The sequence below is a fragment of the Nesoenas mayeri genome (genome assembly GCF_963082525.1).
Source record: "Nesoenas mayeri genome assembly, chromosome: 9".
NCBI classification, from domain to species: Eukaryota; Metazoa; Chordata; class Aves; order Columbiformes; family Columbidae; genus Nesoenas; species Nesoenas mayeri.
In genome coordinates, this window is record NC_137557.1 from 30,684,597 (window position 1) to 30,702,560 (window position 17,964).

General features: G+C 48.6%; 1 protein-coding gene across 1 annotated transcript in view; it reads right to left on the bottom strand.

The window, feature by feature from the left end:
• Positions 1 to 227: 227 nt before the first annotated feature.
• The window catches only part of LOC308043847 (olfactory receptor 14A16-like), a gene marked incomplete at both ends in the record, with an annotated part of 51,621 nt that continues 33,884 nt past the window's right edge, over positions 228 to 17,964 (bottom strand). Inside the window, one exon of the mRNA XM_080350163.1 lies at positions 228 to 417. Coding sequence (XP_080206289.1) covers positions 228 to 417 — 190 coding nt within the window. The remainder of the gene's footprint in view (positions 418 to 17,964) is intronic.

Here is a 17,964-nt window from a genome sequence, read left to right on the forward strand (position 1 = left end):
TATTTCATTTAAACACACAGAGAATACAGCTCTGCATTTACACAAAGATTATGCGTCACATAAGAGAGGTAGATATGGACATAGACATAAGATGATAAATGATTTTGCTTGCAGAGAGCATTAATAAAACCAAGAAAAGCTAAAACCAAAGAAAACAAAAAAACCCTACAAAACTCAGGCTGAGCTGTTTATGAGTTATATTAGAGATAACATGCAGAAGAAAGAGGTCAACTCATGACTGCTTTTGAAAAGCAAACAGTCATCAGTTTCCTTATGGCATCCTTGAGCTCCTGGTTCCTCATGCTGTAGATGAGGGGGTTCACTGCTGGAGGCACCACTGAGTACAGAACAGACACCATCAGGTCCAGGGATGGGGAGGAAATGGGTGAGGGTTTCAGGTAGGCAAACATGCCTGTGCTGACAAACAGGGAGACCACGGCCAGGTGAGGGAGGCAGGTGGAAAAGGCTTTGTGCCATCCATGCTCAGAGAGGATCCTCATCACGGCCCTCAAGATCTGCACATAGGACACCACAATGAACACAAAGCACCGAAATGCTAAACAGACACTGACCACAAGAAGCCCAAGTTCCCTGAGGTAGGATTGTGAGCAGGAGAGCTTGAGGATCTGGGGGATTTCACAGAACTGGCCCAGGGCATTGCCCTTGCACAGGGGCAGTGAAAATGTATTGGCCGTGTGCAGCAGAGCATTGAGAAACCCAGTGGCCCAGGCAGCTACTGCCATGTGGACACAAGCTCTGCTGCCCAGGAGGGTCCTGTAGTGCAGGGGTTTGCAGATGGCAATGTAGTGGTCGTATGACATGACTGTGAGGAGACAATACTCTGCTGCAATCAAGAAGAGAAACAAAAAGAGCTGTGCTGCACACCCTTGAAAGGAAATGACCCTTGTGTTCCAGAGGGAATTTCCCATGGACTTGGGGACAATGGTGGAGATGGAGCCCAGGTTGATGAGGGAGAGGTTGAGCAGGAAGAAGTACATGGGGGTGTGGAGGTGCTGGTCCCAGGCTATGGTGGTGATGATGAGGCCCTTGCCCAGGAGGGCAGCCAGGTAGATGTCCAGGAAGAGCCAGAAGTGCAAGAGCTGAAACTCCCATGTGTCTGTGAACGTCAGGAGGAGGAACTGGGTGATGGAGCTGCTGTTGGACATTGGCTGCCTGTGGGCATGAGGACCTGTGCAAGGAGGAAAAGGCAGTGACAAGTTAGGGGAGACTTCTCTGAGGAAAATCAAAGCAATTTCTCATACACCCTCCCCTGCTCCACAACCCCTTGTCCTTTTCCAGACCTTCCTCCAGCTCGGTGTCTGAGCCCTGTGTGGTGCTGGCTGGAGGTGTTATGAGGAGCAGGGCCTGTGCCCGCTGGCTGCTGAGGAGTCAGCCCTGCAGCAGCGGGCATGGGAACGGGGGGCAGGGGACAGTCCTGGGGTTCAGCTGTGTCAAATGGAGCCACAACACATATCACCCTTTCCTAAGCTTTCAACACCCCACGTTTAGCTCAGGACACACACAGCTTGTTTCACAAACCCAACAGCATTTTATCCATCATCTGTGCTTGTCCTTGGGGCTTTCCGATAACACAGAGATGCTATAGGACAGGTTTACATCCTGGAGGGAAGCTCACAGCTTGGAAGGAAGCCCCAGGGAGATATCCAAGTGTCCTAATGATGGTATTTGATTCAGGGAGACTCAGCTCAGTCCCGAGTCCCACAGACTGCATTGCCCACAGCCCACAGGTCAGAGCAAAGCTGGAACACCTGTTCCCATTGACACACCTGCAGGAAAGGACTCACAAGATCAGGCTGTGACTCTGCAGCTGAAACTGCCATGCCCAGAGAGCCTGACAGCAAGAACAAGACCCCAACAGCAGTGACCCAGAGCACGGGAGCAAGAAGGAAAATGCGGTGAGGGTGGGTGTGAGAGAGGCCAGGGCAGGGGCAGCCGGGCACTCAGACAGTGTCCCCCTTCCCCAGCTGTGCAGCCACCTCCCAGACAGCAACACTGCCGGGCAGCTGCTCTCAGCCCCTGTGCTCTGCAGAGGAACTGGAGCTCTGGCTGCACAGGAGCTGCTTCATGCCTTGGAGCCCCCGGCCCTGAGGGCAGAGGCTTTGCTGGATGGGAGAGGAGGCCAGGGGGCTGCTCACAGGAGGGATCTGCACTGCAGGGGATCATATTGAATTGTCTGTGTTCTCCCTCCCACAATATATCTGGTTTAAATTTCCTCTCCTTCCCAGATTATATCCCTGCTACCTGGAGATTCTCCCTCTGGGAGTTGTTTCCCTGTCCATGTCTGTTCCCTGTCAGTGCTCACAGACCATCCCACCCTCTGTGCCCTCCCCCTGGCCCTACAGATCCTGCCTGTTCACAGGGCAATGCCTGGGGGCATCTTCCTGTCTGCAGGCTGGAAAACAGGACAGGTCAGACTAAGGCTGAGGGGTCCAGCCAAGGTGATGCAGGCGCTGTGCACAGGCAGAGGGGTGGTGAAGGGATGTCATGAGCCTTCTGGCAGATGTACTGATCACTCAGAGTTGCAGTTCAGGAGTCTCAGTGACTTGTTTAAGCATGAGAGCTCATTTTCATTTTATCATTTCCTGCACCCCCCACCCCTTGGGAAAGGAAACTGGAAAGACAGGCTCAGGAAAGCTCCTTATCTGTCTGGTAATCCTTGCACTGATCTTGTCCTTGAGGCATCTTTTTGGAAAAATGCTGGAGGTGATCTGGATGTGTGAGCAGCGCTGACCCACACAGCACCCTCTCCACAGCAGAAGGACCTTTACTGTCCTGATAGTGGTCTCTCCTTCCTCCCACAGCTTCTCCCCACAGCACTGTGGGGATCTCCTGGGCAGGCTGAGCACTGATCCTGGCAGGCGGCAGAGTCCCTGCCCGGCACAGCCCTGGGGTGCAGGGACCCTGCTCTGCAGGACAGCCCTGGGCACCCCTGCCTGTGCAAACAGCTTCACACACCTGGAGTCATCCTCAGCAGGAGGCAGCTGCCATGTGTTATTGCTCTGATGGTTTAAGGAGGAAATCCCTGCTCTTCTGCAGGTCCTCCTTATCTATACAAGAAAGTCTCTAATATTTTTACTTATGCATGTCGTTTAATGTGCCAGTCTCAGGAAATTCCAGCATAATCTACAAATGCAATAACGTGCAGCCACAGACTTACTGTCTGTGAAGATTTCTCTCCTTGTGAACTCACAGCAATCCTCCCCCCAACATTGCCTTTCCACTCTCTCTGCCTGGCTCCTGTGCCCTCGGTGCTGCAGGCAGAGCCCTCAGCCCTGCTGCGTGTGCAGAGGAGCTGCTCCTGGGCAGAGCTGTCTCTCTGCAGCGCTGCCACTGCCATGAGCTCCCTGTGTCCCAGGAGCCCAGCCCAGCTCAGCAGCACAGGAGCAGCCCATGATGTCCCTTTCTCTGTCCCCTCTGGGCTCCCTCGTGGTGTCCCTGGGGCTCCACTGGAACATCCTTTCAAATAACCTGAAGTAATCAGTGATGTTGATTCTCTCTTCTCTGCAGAGGCACTTCTTGCCATCATAGTGTTCTTTCTATTAAACAATAACTTGGTATGAGAATCAACTTTTCTTGTCCCACCATTAGTCAGGACAGCAGGGATGGCAGAGCAAACCTTCTCCAAGCTGGGGGAGGAATATCTTCAGTTGAAGGAATCTGGGCATTTTATTCTGGTTTTATACTCCTAGGTCTAGAGAGACATTCATCAATCTTTGGCCATATCATGTCTGTGCTCTGATTTAAAGCCTTTGCACACATGGGCTCTTGGACACTTGGTACCAGGTTTCTTGTGGCAGGTCAGAGCTGGGCTGGTGCCACAGCTGGGGTGGTTCAGCCCAGATGTGAGGCCATGTCCTCAGCCAGGGACCTGACTGAGGGAGCTGGAGCTGTCAGTGCTGCAGACAGAGCTGTGACATGGATGGAATAAACTGCCAGGCAGGGTGGCAGGAGTGAGTTCATCTGGTCTGCAACGACAGCAGCCTCCAAGCACAGCAACAGTCCAGATCAAAGCTCAGTCCAGACCTGTAAGGAAATTAAAAGGCCCCATAATGAGCTGTTACTACTGCAGGAACAGTTAAAGGAGAAACACAGACACTGTGTGGACACTGATTAGATAAAAAGAGGTGAGAATCCCTGTGTCCTCTTGTCCTCCCTCTTCACCAGCAAGGTCTCCCAGGCCTCTGTGACTAGAGGCAGAACAATCAGCAGTGGATGTGGATCAAGTCAGGGGTAACTGGAACTAACACAATCCTTTCCAGTCTATGGGACAGCAGGGGCAGCATCCCAGGAGCTGGGACAGCAGGACCATGTCACAGTGAGGCCACTCTCCACCATCTTGGAAAGCTCATGGAGACTGGGGGGACTCCCTGACCACTGGCAGCTCTCACACAGTGTGTGCACTTTTCAAAATGGCCAGTGGGTGAGCAGGGGAACTAAGGGCTGTGCTCCAGAGCATGTCCACTGGGACCCCATTTCTGGGTGTCTGGAAGAGAAGGTGATGGGGTTTGCCCAGGGCAGGTTGTGCCTGTCCATCCTCTTTGCTTTCTGTGAGGAAAGGACAGGGTTGTGGATGTGGAGTAACAACGATGGTCTGATACGTGAATGTCAGCAAGGCATTCAGTGTCATCTCCTGTAGCATTATTGTGTCCAAGGTAGGATATTATGGTCTGTGTCAGTATTTAAGTAGATGGGTAAAAAGCCAAGTGACCAAGATGTGTCTGGATCAAGACTGAGTAATCTGGTCTGACCCTGCTTTGATCAGGAGGTTGGTCAAGACACCTCTCGAGGTCCCATCCAGCCTGAATGACGCTGTTCTTCCTACCCCTTCATGTTTTCAATTTAGACAAAGCTCTCAGGTTCTCTGTGACCACAGGAATAATTCACATGAGGTGCAGGGCTGCTTTACAAGTGCCCCCGAACAGTCCTGACCGCAACTTTTCCATCCTTTCTCTTTTGCCCTGACCCAAGGTCTTCTTTTTTTGCTGTCCTAGTGCCTCTCCAGAAAGAACAGCCCATGTTGTTAACCCTTTCAGAGCAGGTTGCTCAAAAGGTGTCAGCATCCATGTACAGATTCTGTACATCAGCCAGGCAGCAAATCCATCATTATAGAAATGGAGACGAGGCTCTCGACCAGCTCCTTGCACCGAGCAATTGGCACAACTTGTCTGCTGAGATTCCAGGGAACACCTGAACTTTAAAAACCAAGAAGTTTTAGTCCTCACTGAGTATCCTGGTTCATCTCTTGAGCCATGTGGTGCTTCTGGCTGTGAAGAGAATCAAAATCAGCCATTTGATTGGGCTAGTTCCATTTTACATGGTGCCAAACAGGGCAGATGAAGGGGGCTTATAACTCCAATCTCTGCTGCACAGTTGGGACTTCAGAGATTAGAAATGTAGGGAACCATGTATTGTCAGTGCACACCACATAAAGATTCTGGCTTCCTTTGTGCCTTTTCACTAACCTGGGATCTGTTCCTTGGCTTTCATTGGCTACAAAGGAAACAACTCCCCTATGCTGTCTGCCCCTCACACCAGAAAAACAAAAAAGGAGAAAATGGATGGAAGAGGGATGATTTGGGAAAAATTCTGACCAAGAGGTGTATTCTTTCAATAATAAAAAGGTGGAAGTGGGAGAAAGCACTGTTCTAAGGACTTCATAGAAGAGGCCAACTACTGAGATGCAATATGTATTTTGAGAAGTGAGAATGACTGCTAGGAGGGAAATTAAAGAGCTTTAATTCATCAACATAACCGAGAATACGGAGTATTCTGTTGCTGTTATTAGTGATAGTACCACTGTTCAAAAACATCCTTGAAAACGTCACTGTCATCCCTTGGCTTCAAAGCTCAGCCTGCTCAGTATTTGACAGGACTGCTTCAAACATCTGTGACCCAAGTCTTTTACCCAAGGAAGGGAAAAACTTCCAGTGCAGGCACCAAACCAGTACCCAACCTGCCTGGAGAGCCAGGACAGTTGTGCTACACCAGAGCCACCCTGGACAGAAGCTACAGTTAGTGAGAATTGAAATATTTAAACTCCAATCATACAATCACAGCATTATAGAATCATTTAGTTGGGAAAAGACACATGAGAACATGGAATTCAAACATAAGAATTCCACATAAGAACTCCAACAATAAACCATATCCCTAAGTGCCACATCTGCACGTCTTTTAAACACCTCCAGCAATGGAAGCTCCAGTCCTGAGCTGGCAGGACACCACTGGCTACAGTTGGACATAAGATACTGGTTATGGCTGTGAGTTCAACCCTCGCTGGCAGAATGTCTCACACCCTCAATGAGGAGGGCAGGGGGCTGGGAGATGGGAGCATGTTTCAGTTTCCTGATTCCAGCACAGAGCCCAAACCATCCTGCCCTTGGACTCTGGATCCCATTTCCTGAGATGCAAAGCTGGTGGGGCTTCTGTGGAAAATCATGTTAAAAGGCACATCTAAGTACACATCTAAGTGGTTCAGATGACGGGTGGTCTGGCAAACATCACCCTTTGTGTCCCCAGGTGATGGACACTGCTCATGTGCCTCTGCAGAGAGTGGCAGGAGCTGGATCCCCTTCTCGGGACAGACTCCTTCCAGGAGAGACACAGACACAGGGGGAACTCATCAGGGCTTTACGGCATTTTGCTCAGCATCAGTATTGACATATTGGGTGCTGTCCTGTGACTGCCCTTTCTGCACAAATGATCATATAAACACAACCATTTAGTGAAACATGGTCATAAAGGGGCTCTTATGGACAAGAAAGCTCACCGTGAACTCTGGAGAGAGCGAGGAAGTTCATAATAAGCACCAGGAAGAACCAAGAAGATTGAAACCTCTTATGAAGGGCCTGAGCAGCCGTGATTGGCCACTGTTGGTGTGGGAGAGGGTCAGGACATGTCAGGGAGAAGCAATGAGATGGCTGGTGGCTTCAGTGAACCCTTCCAGCCATGTCTGAGCCCAGAAATGGAAAGCAGTTGATGTCTGCAGGTGGAGGAGGAACAGGAGGAAGATTTTCCTGGGAATATGGAAGGTAGAAAGGCCTCTCTTGGTCTAATCACGTATGGCAGTGACATTTCCATCTTGTGGGCATGGCTGTGCCTGGGAGATGGGGAACGGCTGCTGCTGGGGTGGCTGTGCTCAGTCATGGCCCATGAGCTGACCCTGCTCTGCTCCTCTCTTACACTACCCACAATTGGATGGTCCTCAGGAATCATCCATGAACCTGGTGGATCCATGAACCTCCTGGAGTGATGGGTACAGATCCAAATAGGGGATTTGAGCAAGTTTGGGACTGGGACAGCTTAGGTGATTGGTGACCATTGCCAGGTGTATGAAAGAAACTGGATGAGTTGTGAGGAACTCACAGGCATTTCAAACTCCACAGAAAACCAGAGCCTTGCAGTTAAAGCAACAGCACTTGACATAAACACCACCCCCAAAACACAAACCACTCACACTGACCACAGGAAAAGCCTTGAAAAACATTGGAGAAAAATCTACCAGGTCCCAGGGGTCAGGGCTCAGCCATTCTGGTGATGAACAAGCATCAAGGGCTGACATGACACCAGAGCCACCTCCAAATGGCCCTCACCACCTGGAACTAGTGTCTCCAAGTCTTTCCTTCACCCGCCTCCAGGGACAGGGACCTGCACTGGTTGTTTCCTTCACAGCTGTGTCAGTGATGGCCCTTCATGGGGTCAGAAACTTGGGATTTGCTTCTGCCTTTCACTTCATTAGAGGTTTGTTCATTCTTTCAGCATCTGCAGTTCAGCATCATGGCAGCAGAGGGCTCATTAACATCGAAAATGCTCTTACAAGCCAAGGCTCTGTGCATCGTTTTCCTAAAGGCTTCAAGTCTGGTGTGGATGACTAAAGAGATTTCAGGAATAGCCAAACAGAGACCATTTCCACAATAAATAGCAATAAAGCCCAATTTCTTTTGTTTCCTTCCCTGCTCACCCTTCCCTCCCTTTCCAGAACAGGTGGCATCAGCATCCTTCAGTTCATATTGATGTGGAGCGACTCTTGATAAAGATTGGATATGTCACAAAAGGGGGTGCCTGATTCACCTTGTGAGTGAGGAGACAGTCCAGGACAGCTCAAGAGGAGTCACACTCCTCTGGACCAAGAGGTGGGTGTTCCTGGGTATCTCAGGTGCCACAGCACAGCGATACTTGTGTTCAGGGAGCTGGTCAAGTGACCCATCTCCTGTTCTGTAATGGTGTCTGAGTTTGCTCAGGTCACCCCTGACTTGAGCACCATTCACTGCTGGGTGTTCTCCAGACTCCTGCCTTCAGGAGGAGTCCCAGGAGACCTTGCTGGTGAAGATGGAGGCAAAGAAGCTATGAAGTACCTCAGTCCTGTCTGATTCTCCTCCTATGAAGTTCAGCAGCAGGCCCACATTCACCCTGTCTACTGTTTTACTGTAAAGAAGCAATGTCAGCTCATCTTGATTCCCTCAGCCTCCCCTGCAGGTATCAAGTCCAAGGCAGCTTTGGCATCATCCCCACATCCATGGACAAGGTTTCTAAATTCCTCCTTTGCAGCTTCCCCTGCTCCCACCTCCTGTGTGCTGCCTTTTTGCCCTGCAGCTCCAACAGTTCAGATGTGCAGCCTTACAAGATTAATGCTTCTTTTCATGGGAATTCGGAGAGATCATTCTTGCGCTTGGAGCAGGCTGTCCTGTAAGGTTTCTCAGATTTCCTGAGCTCCTTCACCCTTCACACCTAATTCCATGTCACAACCTTTATCGGCCACCATCCCCCAGTATGTCTAAGTGTTCTCCTCTGGAGCCCACCAGCCTGTGCTCTGCTGCTGGCCTTCCTCCCTCCCCTCTGGTGCCTGGGACCCCACTGTGTCCTGCTCACAGCAACCAAGGTTGACACTGATGTTCACATCCCTCACCAGTTCTTCCTTGTTTCCCAGTTCCAGATCCAGGTGAGCATCACGCTTATTGACCCACCAGGCAGACATGTTAAGCAGCTGGCCAAAAATCTTCTGGATTGTTGGCACCTGCAGATTTGTCAGGCCAGTGACTGTCATGGCAATTACGGTTCCGCATAGGAAGCTGCTCATTGACTGGTGACTTCTTCAGGTTACTGACAGAAGATCTTTTCCAGTACTTCTCCATTATCCAGTAGTTTGCAACACTCAAAACATTGTCACCCTATGCTGGGTTTCCATGCCAAAATCTTGGAACGGGGGGTGAGTGCGGCTGTGCTACAGTTGTCACCTCTCTGAGAAGACAACAGGAATTTGACCAATGTCAGACAGAGCCAATTTCAGCTGCTCCAAGATGGACCCATTCCTTGCCAAATCTGAGCCACTCAGTGATGTTGGCAGCACCTCTGGGATATTGTATTTGAGAAAGGGTAAAAAATGCTGCACAACAACAGGTGGGAGAGAGGAGGGAGGAAATGGGAGAGAAAAGCACTGCAGACACCAAGGTCATATCCCATAGGACCCAAACAGGTCCCTCAGCAGGCCAAATCCTGCTCTCCTGAAATCCTGCTCTTGTCCTTGTGATCATCTCCCAGGAGCCTCAGCTCCACTTTCCCATCCCTGACTGTTCCATCCTTAACAACTCTTTCTGGTTTGTATGTGTGAAGTCCCACAGGGCACTTGACCTCACTGACTCCTCAGTCACCCATGTCAGGAAGATGTTGTCAATGGGCTCCAAACCTCCTGGATGGCTGCTACCTTGCAGATATTAGGATATCTTAGGTCTGCCATGACAACATGGCCCTGGAAACATGAGGCTTTTTTCATTTGTCTGAAGAAGGCCTCATCTCATTCCTCTTCCTCATCACTGAGTCAGTAGCTGATGTACAGTCACCACAACGTTGCCCATGTTGTTCTGCCCTCTCATGCTGACTCCTCAACATTCAGCTGACATTGTCTGTCCCCAGGCAGAGCTCCACGCATTCCTGCTGCTCTCCCACATTAAGGGAAACCATCCCTTTGACTCCAGACCTCTGCCATTATGAACATCAGACCCCCAAGATCACACTTTTCCTCCAGGAGATGGTATTTGTAGTGTCCTGTAACTCCTCATGCTGTTATCTTGGGAGAGACACCCTCATCAGGATAAGCCATCTGTGTGCAAACAGCTGAGTAAATGGAGCTTCAGTCCAGGGAGAGTCCAGACCTTGTGAATACCTGGTGTTCGCCCATCAGAAATCTCTGAAGGTGTACAAGGAGAAATGAGCAGTGCTGTATCAGAGTGGGACAATAACCCCATCCATCAGGACAGAGCAGGACCTGACACGCTGAGCAGTGACCCTGAGGAGAAGGGTCTGGGCACTACAAGGTCCCCATACCAGCCCGTGGTGCACGCTCACCATGAACAAGGCAGCTGCACATGGGGCTGCATGAGGAGGAGCGTGGGGACCCAGACACCTGCAGTTCTCATCCCATTCGGTTCAGCACTGGTGTGACCCACACACACGGGTGTGTGACAGTGTGCGGCTTCCCAGTCTGGAGCAGCAGGGAGGAACTGCAGAGTGCAGGGCTGTGCCAAGGCAGGTTCAGCACCTTGTGCACATGGTGTGGGGTGCTGAGGGATCTGGGCTGCTTTGGCCCAGCAGCGCTGGGGAGACTGCAGCAGTGCAGGAGTAGCCTGAGAGTGCTTGAAGGGCGGTTTCAGAGGTGGTGGAGGTTTCTTCATAGTGGGAAAGAGCATGAGAAAGAAATAATGGCCCAAAGTGCAGCTGGGGAGGTCCAGGCTGGCCATAAGCAGAAAGGAATGTGAGTGGAAGGGCGGTGCTGTGGTGGAGCAGGTCAGCAGAGGGAGTCTGCATCAGCCCAAGGCTTTGTGCTTCAAGGAACAGCTGGGGAGGATGGAGAGATCTCAGCAAAGGAAGGAAGATGCTCAGACAAGAGCAAGGTGGGGCAGCAGGGGGGATGTCTCCAGCCTGCAGGGACAGAGGTGCAGGGGATGCCACAGCACAGGACAGGCTGTCGTGGAGATGATCAAGGGATGTAAAGAGGCTGAAAGCCCCACCAGCCATGAGCTCCTTCTCCCCTTGGCTATGGCTGTTGTCTGCACCTGTGATGCCTGTGAGGAGACACCTTGTCCTTCCAGCACAGGGGCCTCATGGCCTCCTTGTCCCCAGCCAGGAACCTGGGAGTTGTGGGACCATAGTCCTGCCCTTGGCCTTGCACAGCCCCACATCACACTGTCCCAGGAAGGGCCTGGGCAACGTGGACGGGACAGGATTTGATTTCCAAAGGGGGGTCAAGGTTTGGTCCTTTGGTTAATGAAACATATTCAGCTTTACTGAGCATCAAAGAGACCTTTACTTTGCTTTTCCTGATCTGTCATCGCTGCCTCCAGTTTTCTGCTCTAAACAGACCCTGGGACAATTTCTCAGTAGGTTCCCTCAGGGGGACTCATTAACATTACAAGAAACTTTGGAGCTTTCATCTGACTTTGACTTCTTGACAAGTTTCTTCAGCTTCCCCTCAGGGTCTGAGGTTCATGGACTCAGCATCAAACCCACTAGAGGGGTCATTAAAGCGCCTTGGGCTGCTCCTGTGCTGCTGAGCTGGGCTGGGCTCCTGGGACACAGGGAGCTCATGGCAGCGGCAGCGCTGCAGAGAGACAGCTCTGCCCAGGAGCAGCTCCTCTGCACACGCAGCAGGGCTGAGGGCTCTGCCTGGGGATCTCAGGAGACGAGCAAGGCAGAGAGAGATTAAAGGTGGTCAGGACTGGGAGGAGGGAATAGAGTGCACTATCAGCAAGTTTGCTGATGACACTAAGCTGGGAGGAGTGGCTGACAGGCCAGAAGGCAGTGCTGCCATCCAGCGAGACCTGGGCAGGCTGGAGAGTTGGGCGGGGAATAACTTAATGAAATTTAACAAGGGAAAGTGTAGAGTGCTGCATCTGGGCAGGAACAGCCCCAGGTTCCAGTATAGGTTGGGAAATTACATATTAGAGAGCAGTGTAGGGGAAAGGGACCTGGGGGTCCTGGTGGACAACAGGATGACCATGAGCCAGCACTGGGCCCTTGTGGCCAGGAAGGCCAATGGCATCCTGGGGTGTATTAGAAGGGGGGTGGTTAGTAGATCGAGAGAGGTCCTCCTTCCCCTCTACTCTGCCATGGTGAGACCCCACCTGGAATATTGTGTCCAGTTCTGGGCCCCTCAGTACAAGAAGGACAGGGAACTGCTAGAGAGAGTGTCACGGAATATTACCCCGAGGTTAATTTAAGGGACAACAGGGTCCAAAGCAACCTTTATTAAACCGGTGAAAAACAGGGTTTTAGCATTCCAAAAGTGACTTAAATAAAGGTTCGGATATCAGCTGAGGAAAATTATTTAGGGGCAGCAACCACTACAACAGGCGGTCCACAGAGTGCATGCACGTGGCTTCACTCAAAACAATGCCGGAGTCGCCCCTGAGTCCCGGAGAAGAACACACTTGCCCAAGCCCATAGCAGGATTATTTTTAAAGAGATATGCGTACTCGTAATGAGTACGGAAAGTGTACACTCGCGATTCTGCGAGGGTAAATTTATAATACACTCGCAATCCCGCCAGAGTTAATTTACTTACACGTGCAAATGTGCACGGAATATTACACGTGCTTACGTGGAAGCACGGGAGGAAAATACACTCGCGGTTCTGTGAGGAAATAATTTAAAGTACGCGTGCAAATGTGCACGGAAAGTATTAATATACTCGCAATCCTGCGAGAAGTTTTACTCACAGCCGTGGCGGCGAGGAAAGCGGAGACTCCATTCCGGGGAGCCGGAGGGGCCGTGGCTCCTGGCTAAGCTTGTGCTCCGAGAAACTCCACGACAAAAGGGGGGGAAAGTTTCGACGAGAGTCCCATTTTATATAGCCTTGACCTGACTGTAGTCAGTGTTAAAGCTCCTCTGCATCCCCTCCACTCGCTGTGGGTGCCCCGAAGCCTCCCAAAAACATCCCCCACCCTGGGCGTGGGCCCCAGCGGCTCTGCTAATGGCTCTGGCCAGGGTGCTCTGGGGCCAAACAAAAGAAGCTATTAGGCCCACGGGAGCCGGGAGAGAGGGGGATGTGCCCACTCCTCCATACTGAAGGAGGGAGGGGGAGAGTGGGGGCAGAGAGGGGGAGAGAGGCGAGGGGGGTTGCATTCTGCCACAGAGGGTCCAGCGTAGGGCAACAAAGATGATTAAGGGAGTGGAGCACCTCCCTTATGAGGAAAGGCTGAGGGAGCTGGGGCTCTTTAGTTTGGAGAAGAAGAGACTGAGGGGTGACCTTATTAATGTTTATAAGTATATAAAGGGTGAATGCCACGAGGATGGAGCCAGGCTCTTCTCAGAGGCAAACAATGATAGGACAAGGGGTAATGGGATCAAGCTGGAACACAAGAGGTTCCACTTAAATTTGAGAAAATACTTCTTCTCAGTAAGGGTGACAGAACACTGGAACAGGCTGCCCAGGGGGGTTGTGGAGTCTCTGTCTCTGGAGACATTCAAAACCCACTTGGACATGTTCCTGTGCGGCCTCACCTAGGCTTTCCTGCTTCAGCAGGGGGATTGGACTAGATGATCTTTTGAGGTCCGTTCCAATCCCAAACATACTGTGATACTGTGATGACTGAGAGCTCACTGTGTTGGCAAAAAGAACACATAACCACGGACGTAGTTATATGCGGTGCTTTTATTCCAGCGCTGGGAAACCAGGGGTTCACATCCAAAGCTGGCTTCGACCACCGATCCAAAACTCACTACATTTATACAACTTAGTTACATACATATTCATCACAACTCTTAACAACCATTAGCATATTCCACACCTATTCTAACACAAACTGTCTATCTAGCCGATGCTAAGTAACATTCGCATGTTTTTGGTTATTTCTAAGTTACCTGTTTTAAGAGAATATATCATAAATCTTTGTCAACTAGAAGAATAGGGTACGGTTATATAAGACCATGCCTGAATGCACATCTCCCTGGACACAGTCCGAAAACTTCAAAATAAGGTAAAAATCTTGGATATGGCATCTTAGATACAGTTTACTAAACCAAGAATCTTAGATACAGTTATATAGTTTACGAAACTAAGAATCTTAGATACGGTTTGCAAAACAGAAAACTGATTCAACCATAAGAAAACTAATTTCAACTATTTGATGCAAAACTTATTTCAACTATAAGATGTAAAAACTAATTCAACTATAACATTTCCCCCCTTTGAAAATGCTTTTCTATTCTTAGACAATGCATTTTCACTTCATTGTTTCCTTATCAGCTGGAGGGTTGTCAATGAGTGGATTAGTATTTCTGCTAAGGACAGTAAAGATGCGATCGTTCCTGGCATTTGATTGATTTACTTGACGCTTAACACAAGCGTACAGCAAAAAGAGAAGAGTGACTATAACTGCAAGCAGGAATAAGTTTTCTAGTAATGAATGTACACATCCTCCCAAATTCAGGTTCAATTTACCTAGTAAGGCCCCAATCCAGCTCTGCTCTGCATCTTGCTTTTCCTTTTGTAGTTCCTTTTCTGTTTGGGTTAATTGGGAAATATCTTTCTCCACTTCAGAAGTTACATTTGGGATATGAATGCAGCAATGATCAGATCAACCCTATCTTTTAAATATCCGCAAACACCGTTTTCTTTCAGCAACATTATGTCAAGTGCCATTCTGTTCTGCAAGGTCATTCTGGTTGTAGCTTGCAATTGTATATTGAAATCTCGAAAACCCTTTTTGGTTATCCTTGCCAATCGATCCATCTGCCCAATTAATTTGTCAATCATTTCTCTGTTTCTATAAGCTGCAATCGGTGCAAAGAAGGATTCTAATGCCCAGCCAAATTTAACACTGCTTGACGGTTCATGCCACACATCATCTTCATCTATCTCTCGCTTGTGCCTAACTTGTAGAAGTTCCTGCCTATTCTTCAAGGGTGACTTTTTCCAAATGGGACATAGGGTTGGTAACCCCAAAGTAATTTCCCTTGCAGGTCCTGCTACCGGTAAATGTGTTGTCCAGGTTCCATTGCTTAAGGCCCAAACTAAATGTCCCACATCCGTCTGGCAGGTTATTACTCACGAGCAATTCCACCATGGTACTGTTATCCCTCTTGTTACATTGGACCATTGTACACACCATGGGAATGCTTCACTATATTGATATTGTTGTACAGTACTCAACATCCACATGTTATTCCATAATTCAGTTATGTTCTGATTATCCTGATCTTTACATTCCCAATAGGTTCGGTTGACTTTTTCATATACTATCTTTTTGGTCCAACTTTCTTTGAGAACTATCTTTCCTCCAAATTCCACTGGTTCGGGTCCTGGTTTTTTTTTCATTGTTCAGTTGGCACTTGCTCTAACTTAGTGTGAGATTCACACACTATCCTACCAGTTTTGTTTATTTCTGGTAAGGTTGTAGATATTATTCCCCATTGTATTGGGTCTTCGGCCAATTTCGGAATGGGAAGGCAAGCAGTGATGCTACTGGTGTTCTGGGTTCGTGCAAAATTTCGAATCAATCCTATCATTAGGTTCTCTGCCTGATTCTGTACACTCTGCACTACTTGTGGCATTTAAGTGTCGTCACCATTTCCTATAGCCCTTCGTGTCCTACATAATTGTTCTCCAGTGACTTTGCAAATCAGAGTGGCATTCTCTGTTCCTTCTTCAAGAAGTGTTCCCACAAAAGCAAACAGTCTGGGTACATTTACTACTATAAACACAATATGGTAACAAAAACTAGACATCCTGTGTCGTAATTTTAAGTGTGGTAGGACCCACTACTTGCGATTGCCACAGTTTTGGGACTTTCTTTACTCGGGTGTAGTGTATCCAGGAATCTACTTCAGCAACCTTGATTGCGGTGAATGTAGTTAAAAGTACTTGATAGGGTCCGTCCCAACGTTCTTTTAAAGGATCCTCTCTCCAGGTCTTTATATACACTGTGTCTCCAGGCTCTATATCATGTACCAGATTCTCGAGTGCTAGTGGGCGATTCCACACTAGTGTGGATCTGAGTTGATTCAATATCCTGCCGAGAGACAACACATAACTGTATACATCCTGATTACCTTTTACATGTACACTTGGATTTGGATCAGGTGCTTCATATGATTTGCCATACAAAATTTCGTATGGACTTACTGACATTCCGCTCCTGGGTTTAATCCTAATTCGCAATAACGCTATTGGTAAGGCCTGAGGCCATTGAATTTTTGCTTCCTGGCAAATTTTGCTAAGTTGTCTTTTTAATGTCTGATTCATTTTCTCCACTTGTCCACTAGATTGGGGTCTCCATGGGGTATGTAATTCCCATTTGATTCCTAAACATCTACTGACTTCCTTCACCACTTGAGCAACAAAGTGTGGTCCCCTGTCGGATGATATTCCCAATGGTACCCCAAATCTTGGAATTATCTCTTTTAATAGCCATTTTACAGTTTCTTGTGCCTGGTTGGTGCGACAAGGAAAGGCTTCTGGCCATCCTGAAAAGGTGCACACCCCAACTATTAGATATCTGAATCCTCGAGTTTTGGGGAGTTCTACATAATCTATTTGCCAATAATCTCCTGGTTGTATGCCTGTGTTAATTTTTCCCATATCTACTTTTCTTTTTACTAAAGGATTATTTTTCAAACAAATTTCACACTTAGCCGTAATAGACTTTGCCATTGTTAACATCTGGACTGAGATAATCCATTTTCTCAGGTATTTTACCAATGCTTCTGCACCCTAATGACACTTCTGGTGCTCCACTTGAAGTATTCCTCTCATAGTCATGGTTGGCACCACAACTTGTCCGTTGGTGGTTACATACCATCCAGAATTATCCTTGACAGCTTTTACTAATTTTGCCAATTTCTCGTCTTCTGTAGAATATTTAGGTGCCTCTAAAGGTGTAGGTAATAAATCAATTGCTCTTACCTTCTGGGAGATAAGACCCACCATTGTCCAGACTTGTCGTGCCACTGATCGAGCTGTTTGATCAGCAAGTCGATTTCCTTCAATAATTTTTGATGTTCCACTCTGATGAGCTTTGCAATGCATGATGGCAACCTGCAATGGTTTCTGAACAGCATTAATTAAGTTTAATATTTCCCTCTGGTATTTGATGTTTGTTCCTTGGGAGGAAAGTAGTCCACGCTCTTTCCAGAGAGCTCCGTGCACATGAACAACTCCAAATACATACTTTGAGTCAGTCCAAATATTGACCCTTTTGTCCTTGCTGAGCTCTAATGCCCTAGTTAGGGCAATCAACTCAGCTTTCTGTGCTGATGTGTTTGATGGTAGGGATTTGGCTTCAATCACTGTTTTGACAGTAGTAATCGCATATCCTGCATACCGCACTCCGCTTTCCACGAAACTACTGCCATCAGTGAAAAGTTTCCAATCCGTCTCCTCCAATGGAGTATCCTTCAGGTCAGGACGACTTGCGTGGGTATATTCGATGACCTCCACACAGTCATGTTCCAAATCCCCTTCTTCTGTTTCTGCATTTAAAAACACAGCTGGATTCCTTAGGTTAGTTGTTGTTAAAATAACATCATCTTGTTCTGTCAAAATCGCTTGATATTTCATCATTCTACTTGGGGAAAGCCAATGGCCCCCCTTTTGTTCCAATACAGTAGTCACCATGTGGGATACAAATACTTCGATCCTTTTCCCCATGGTCAGTTTCCGAACTTCCTGGATTAATATCACGGTAGCAGCCACCGCCTGCAAGCACGCCGGCCATCCAGCACTTACCGGGTCAAGTTGTTTGGAAAAATAACCTACGGGCCGTTTCCAAGATCCCAGCCGTTGGGTTAACACCCCTAGAGCAAGTCTCTGTCGCTCATGTACAAATAACTGAAAGTCCTTACTCAGATCAGGTAGGCCCAAAGCAGGCGCTTGCATTAAAGCTTGTTTCAGTTTTCGGAAAGCTTCTTGTTGCGGTTTTTCCCACACCAAAACCTTATTCTTCTGTGCCT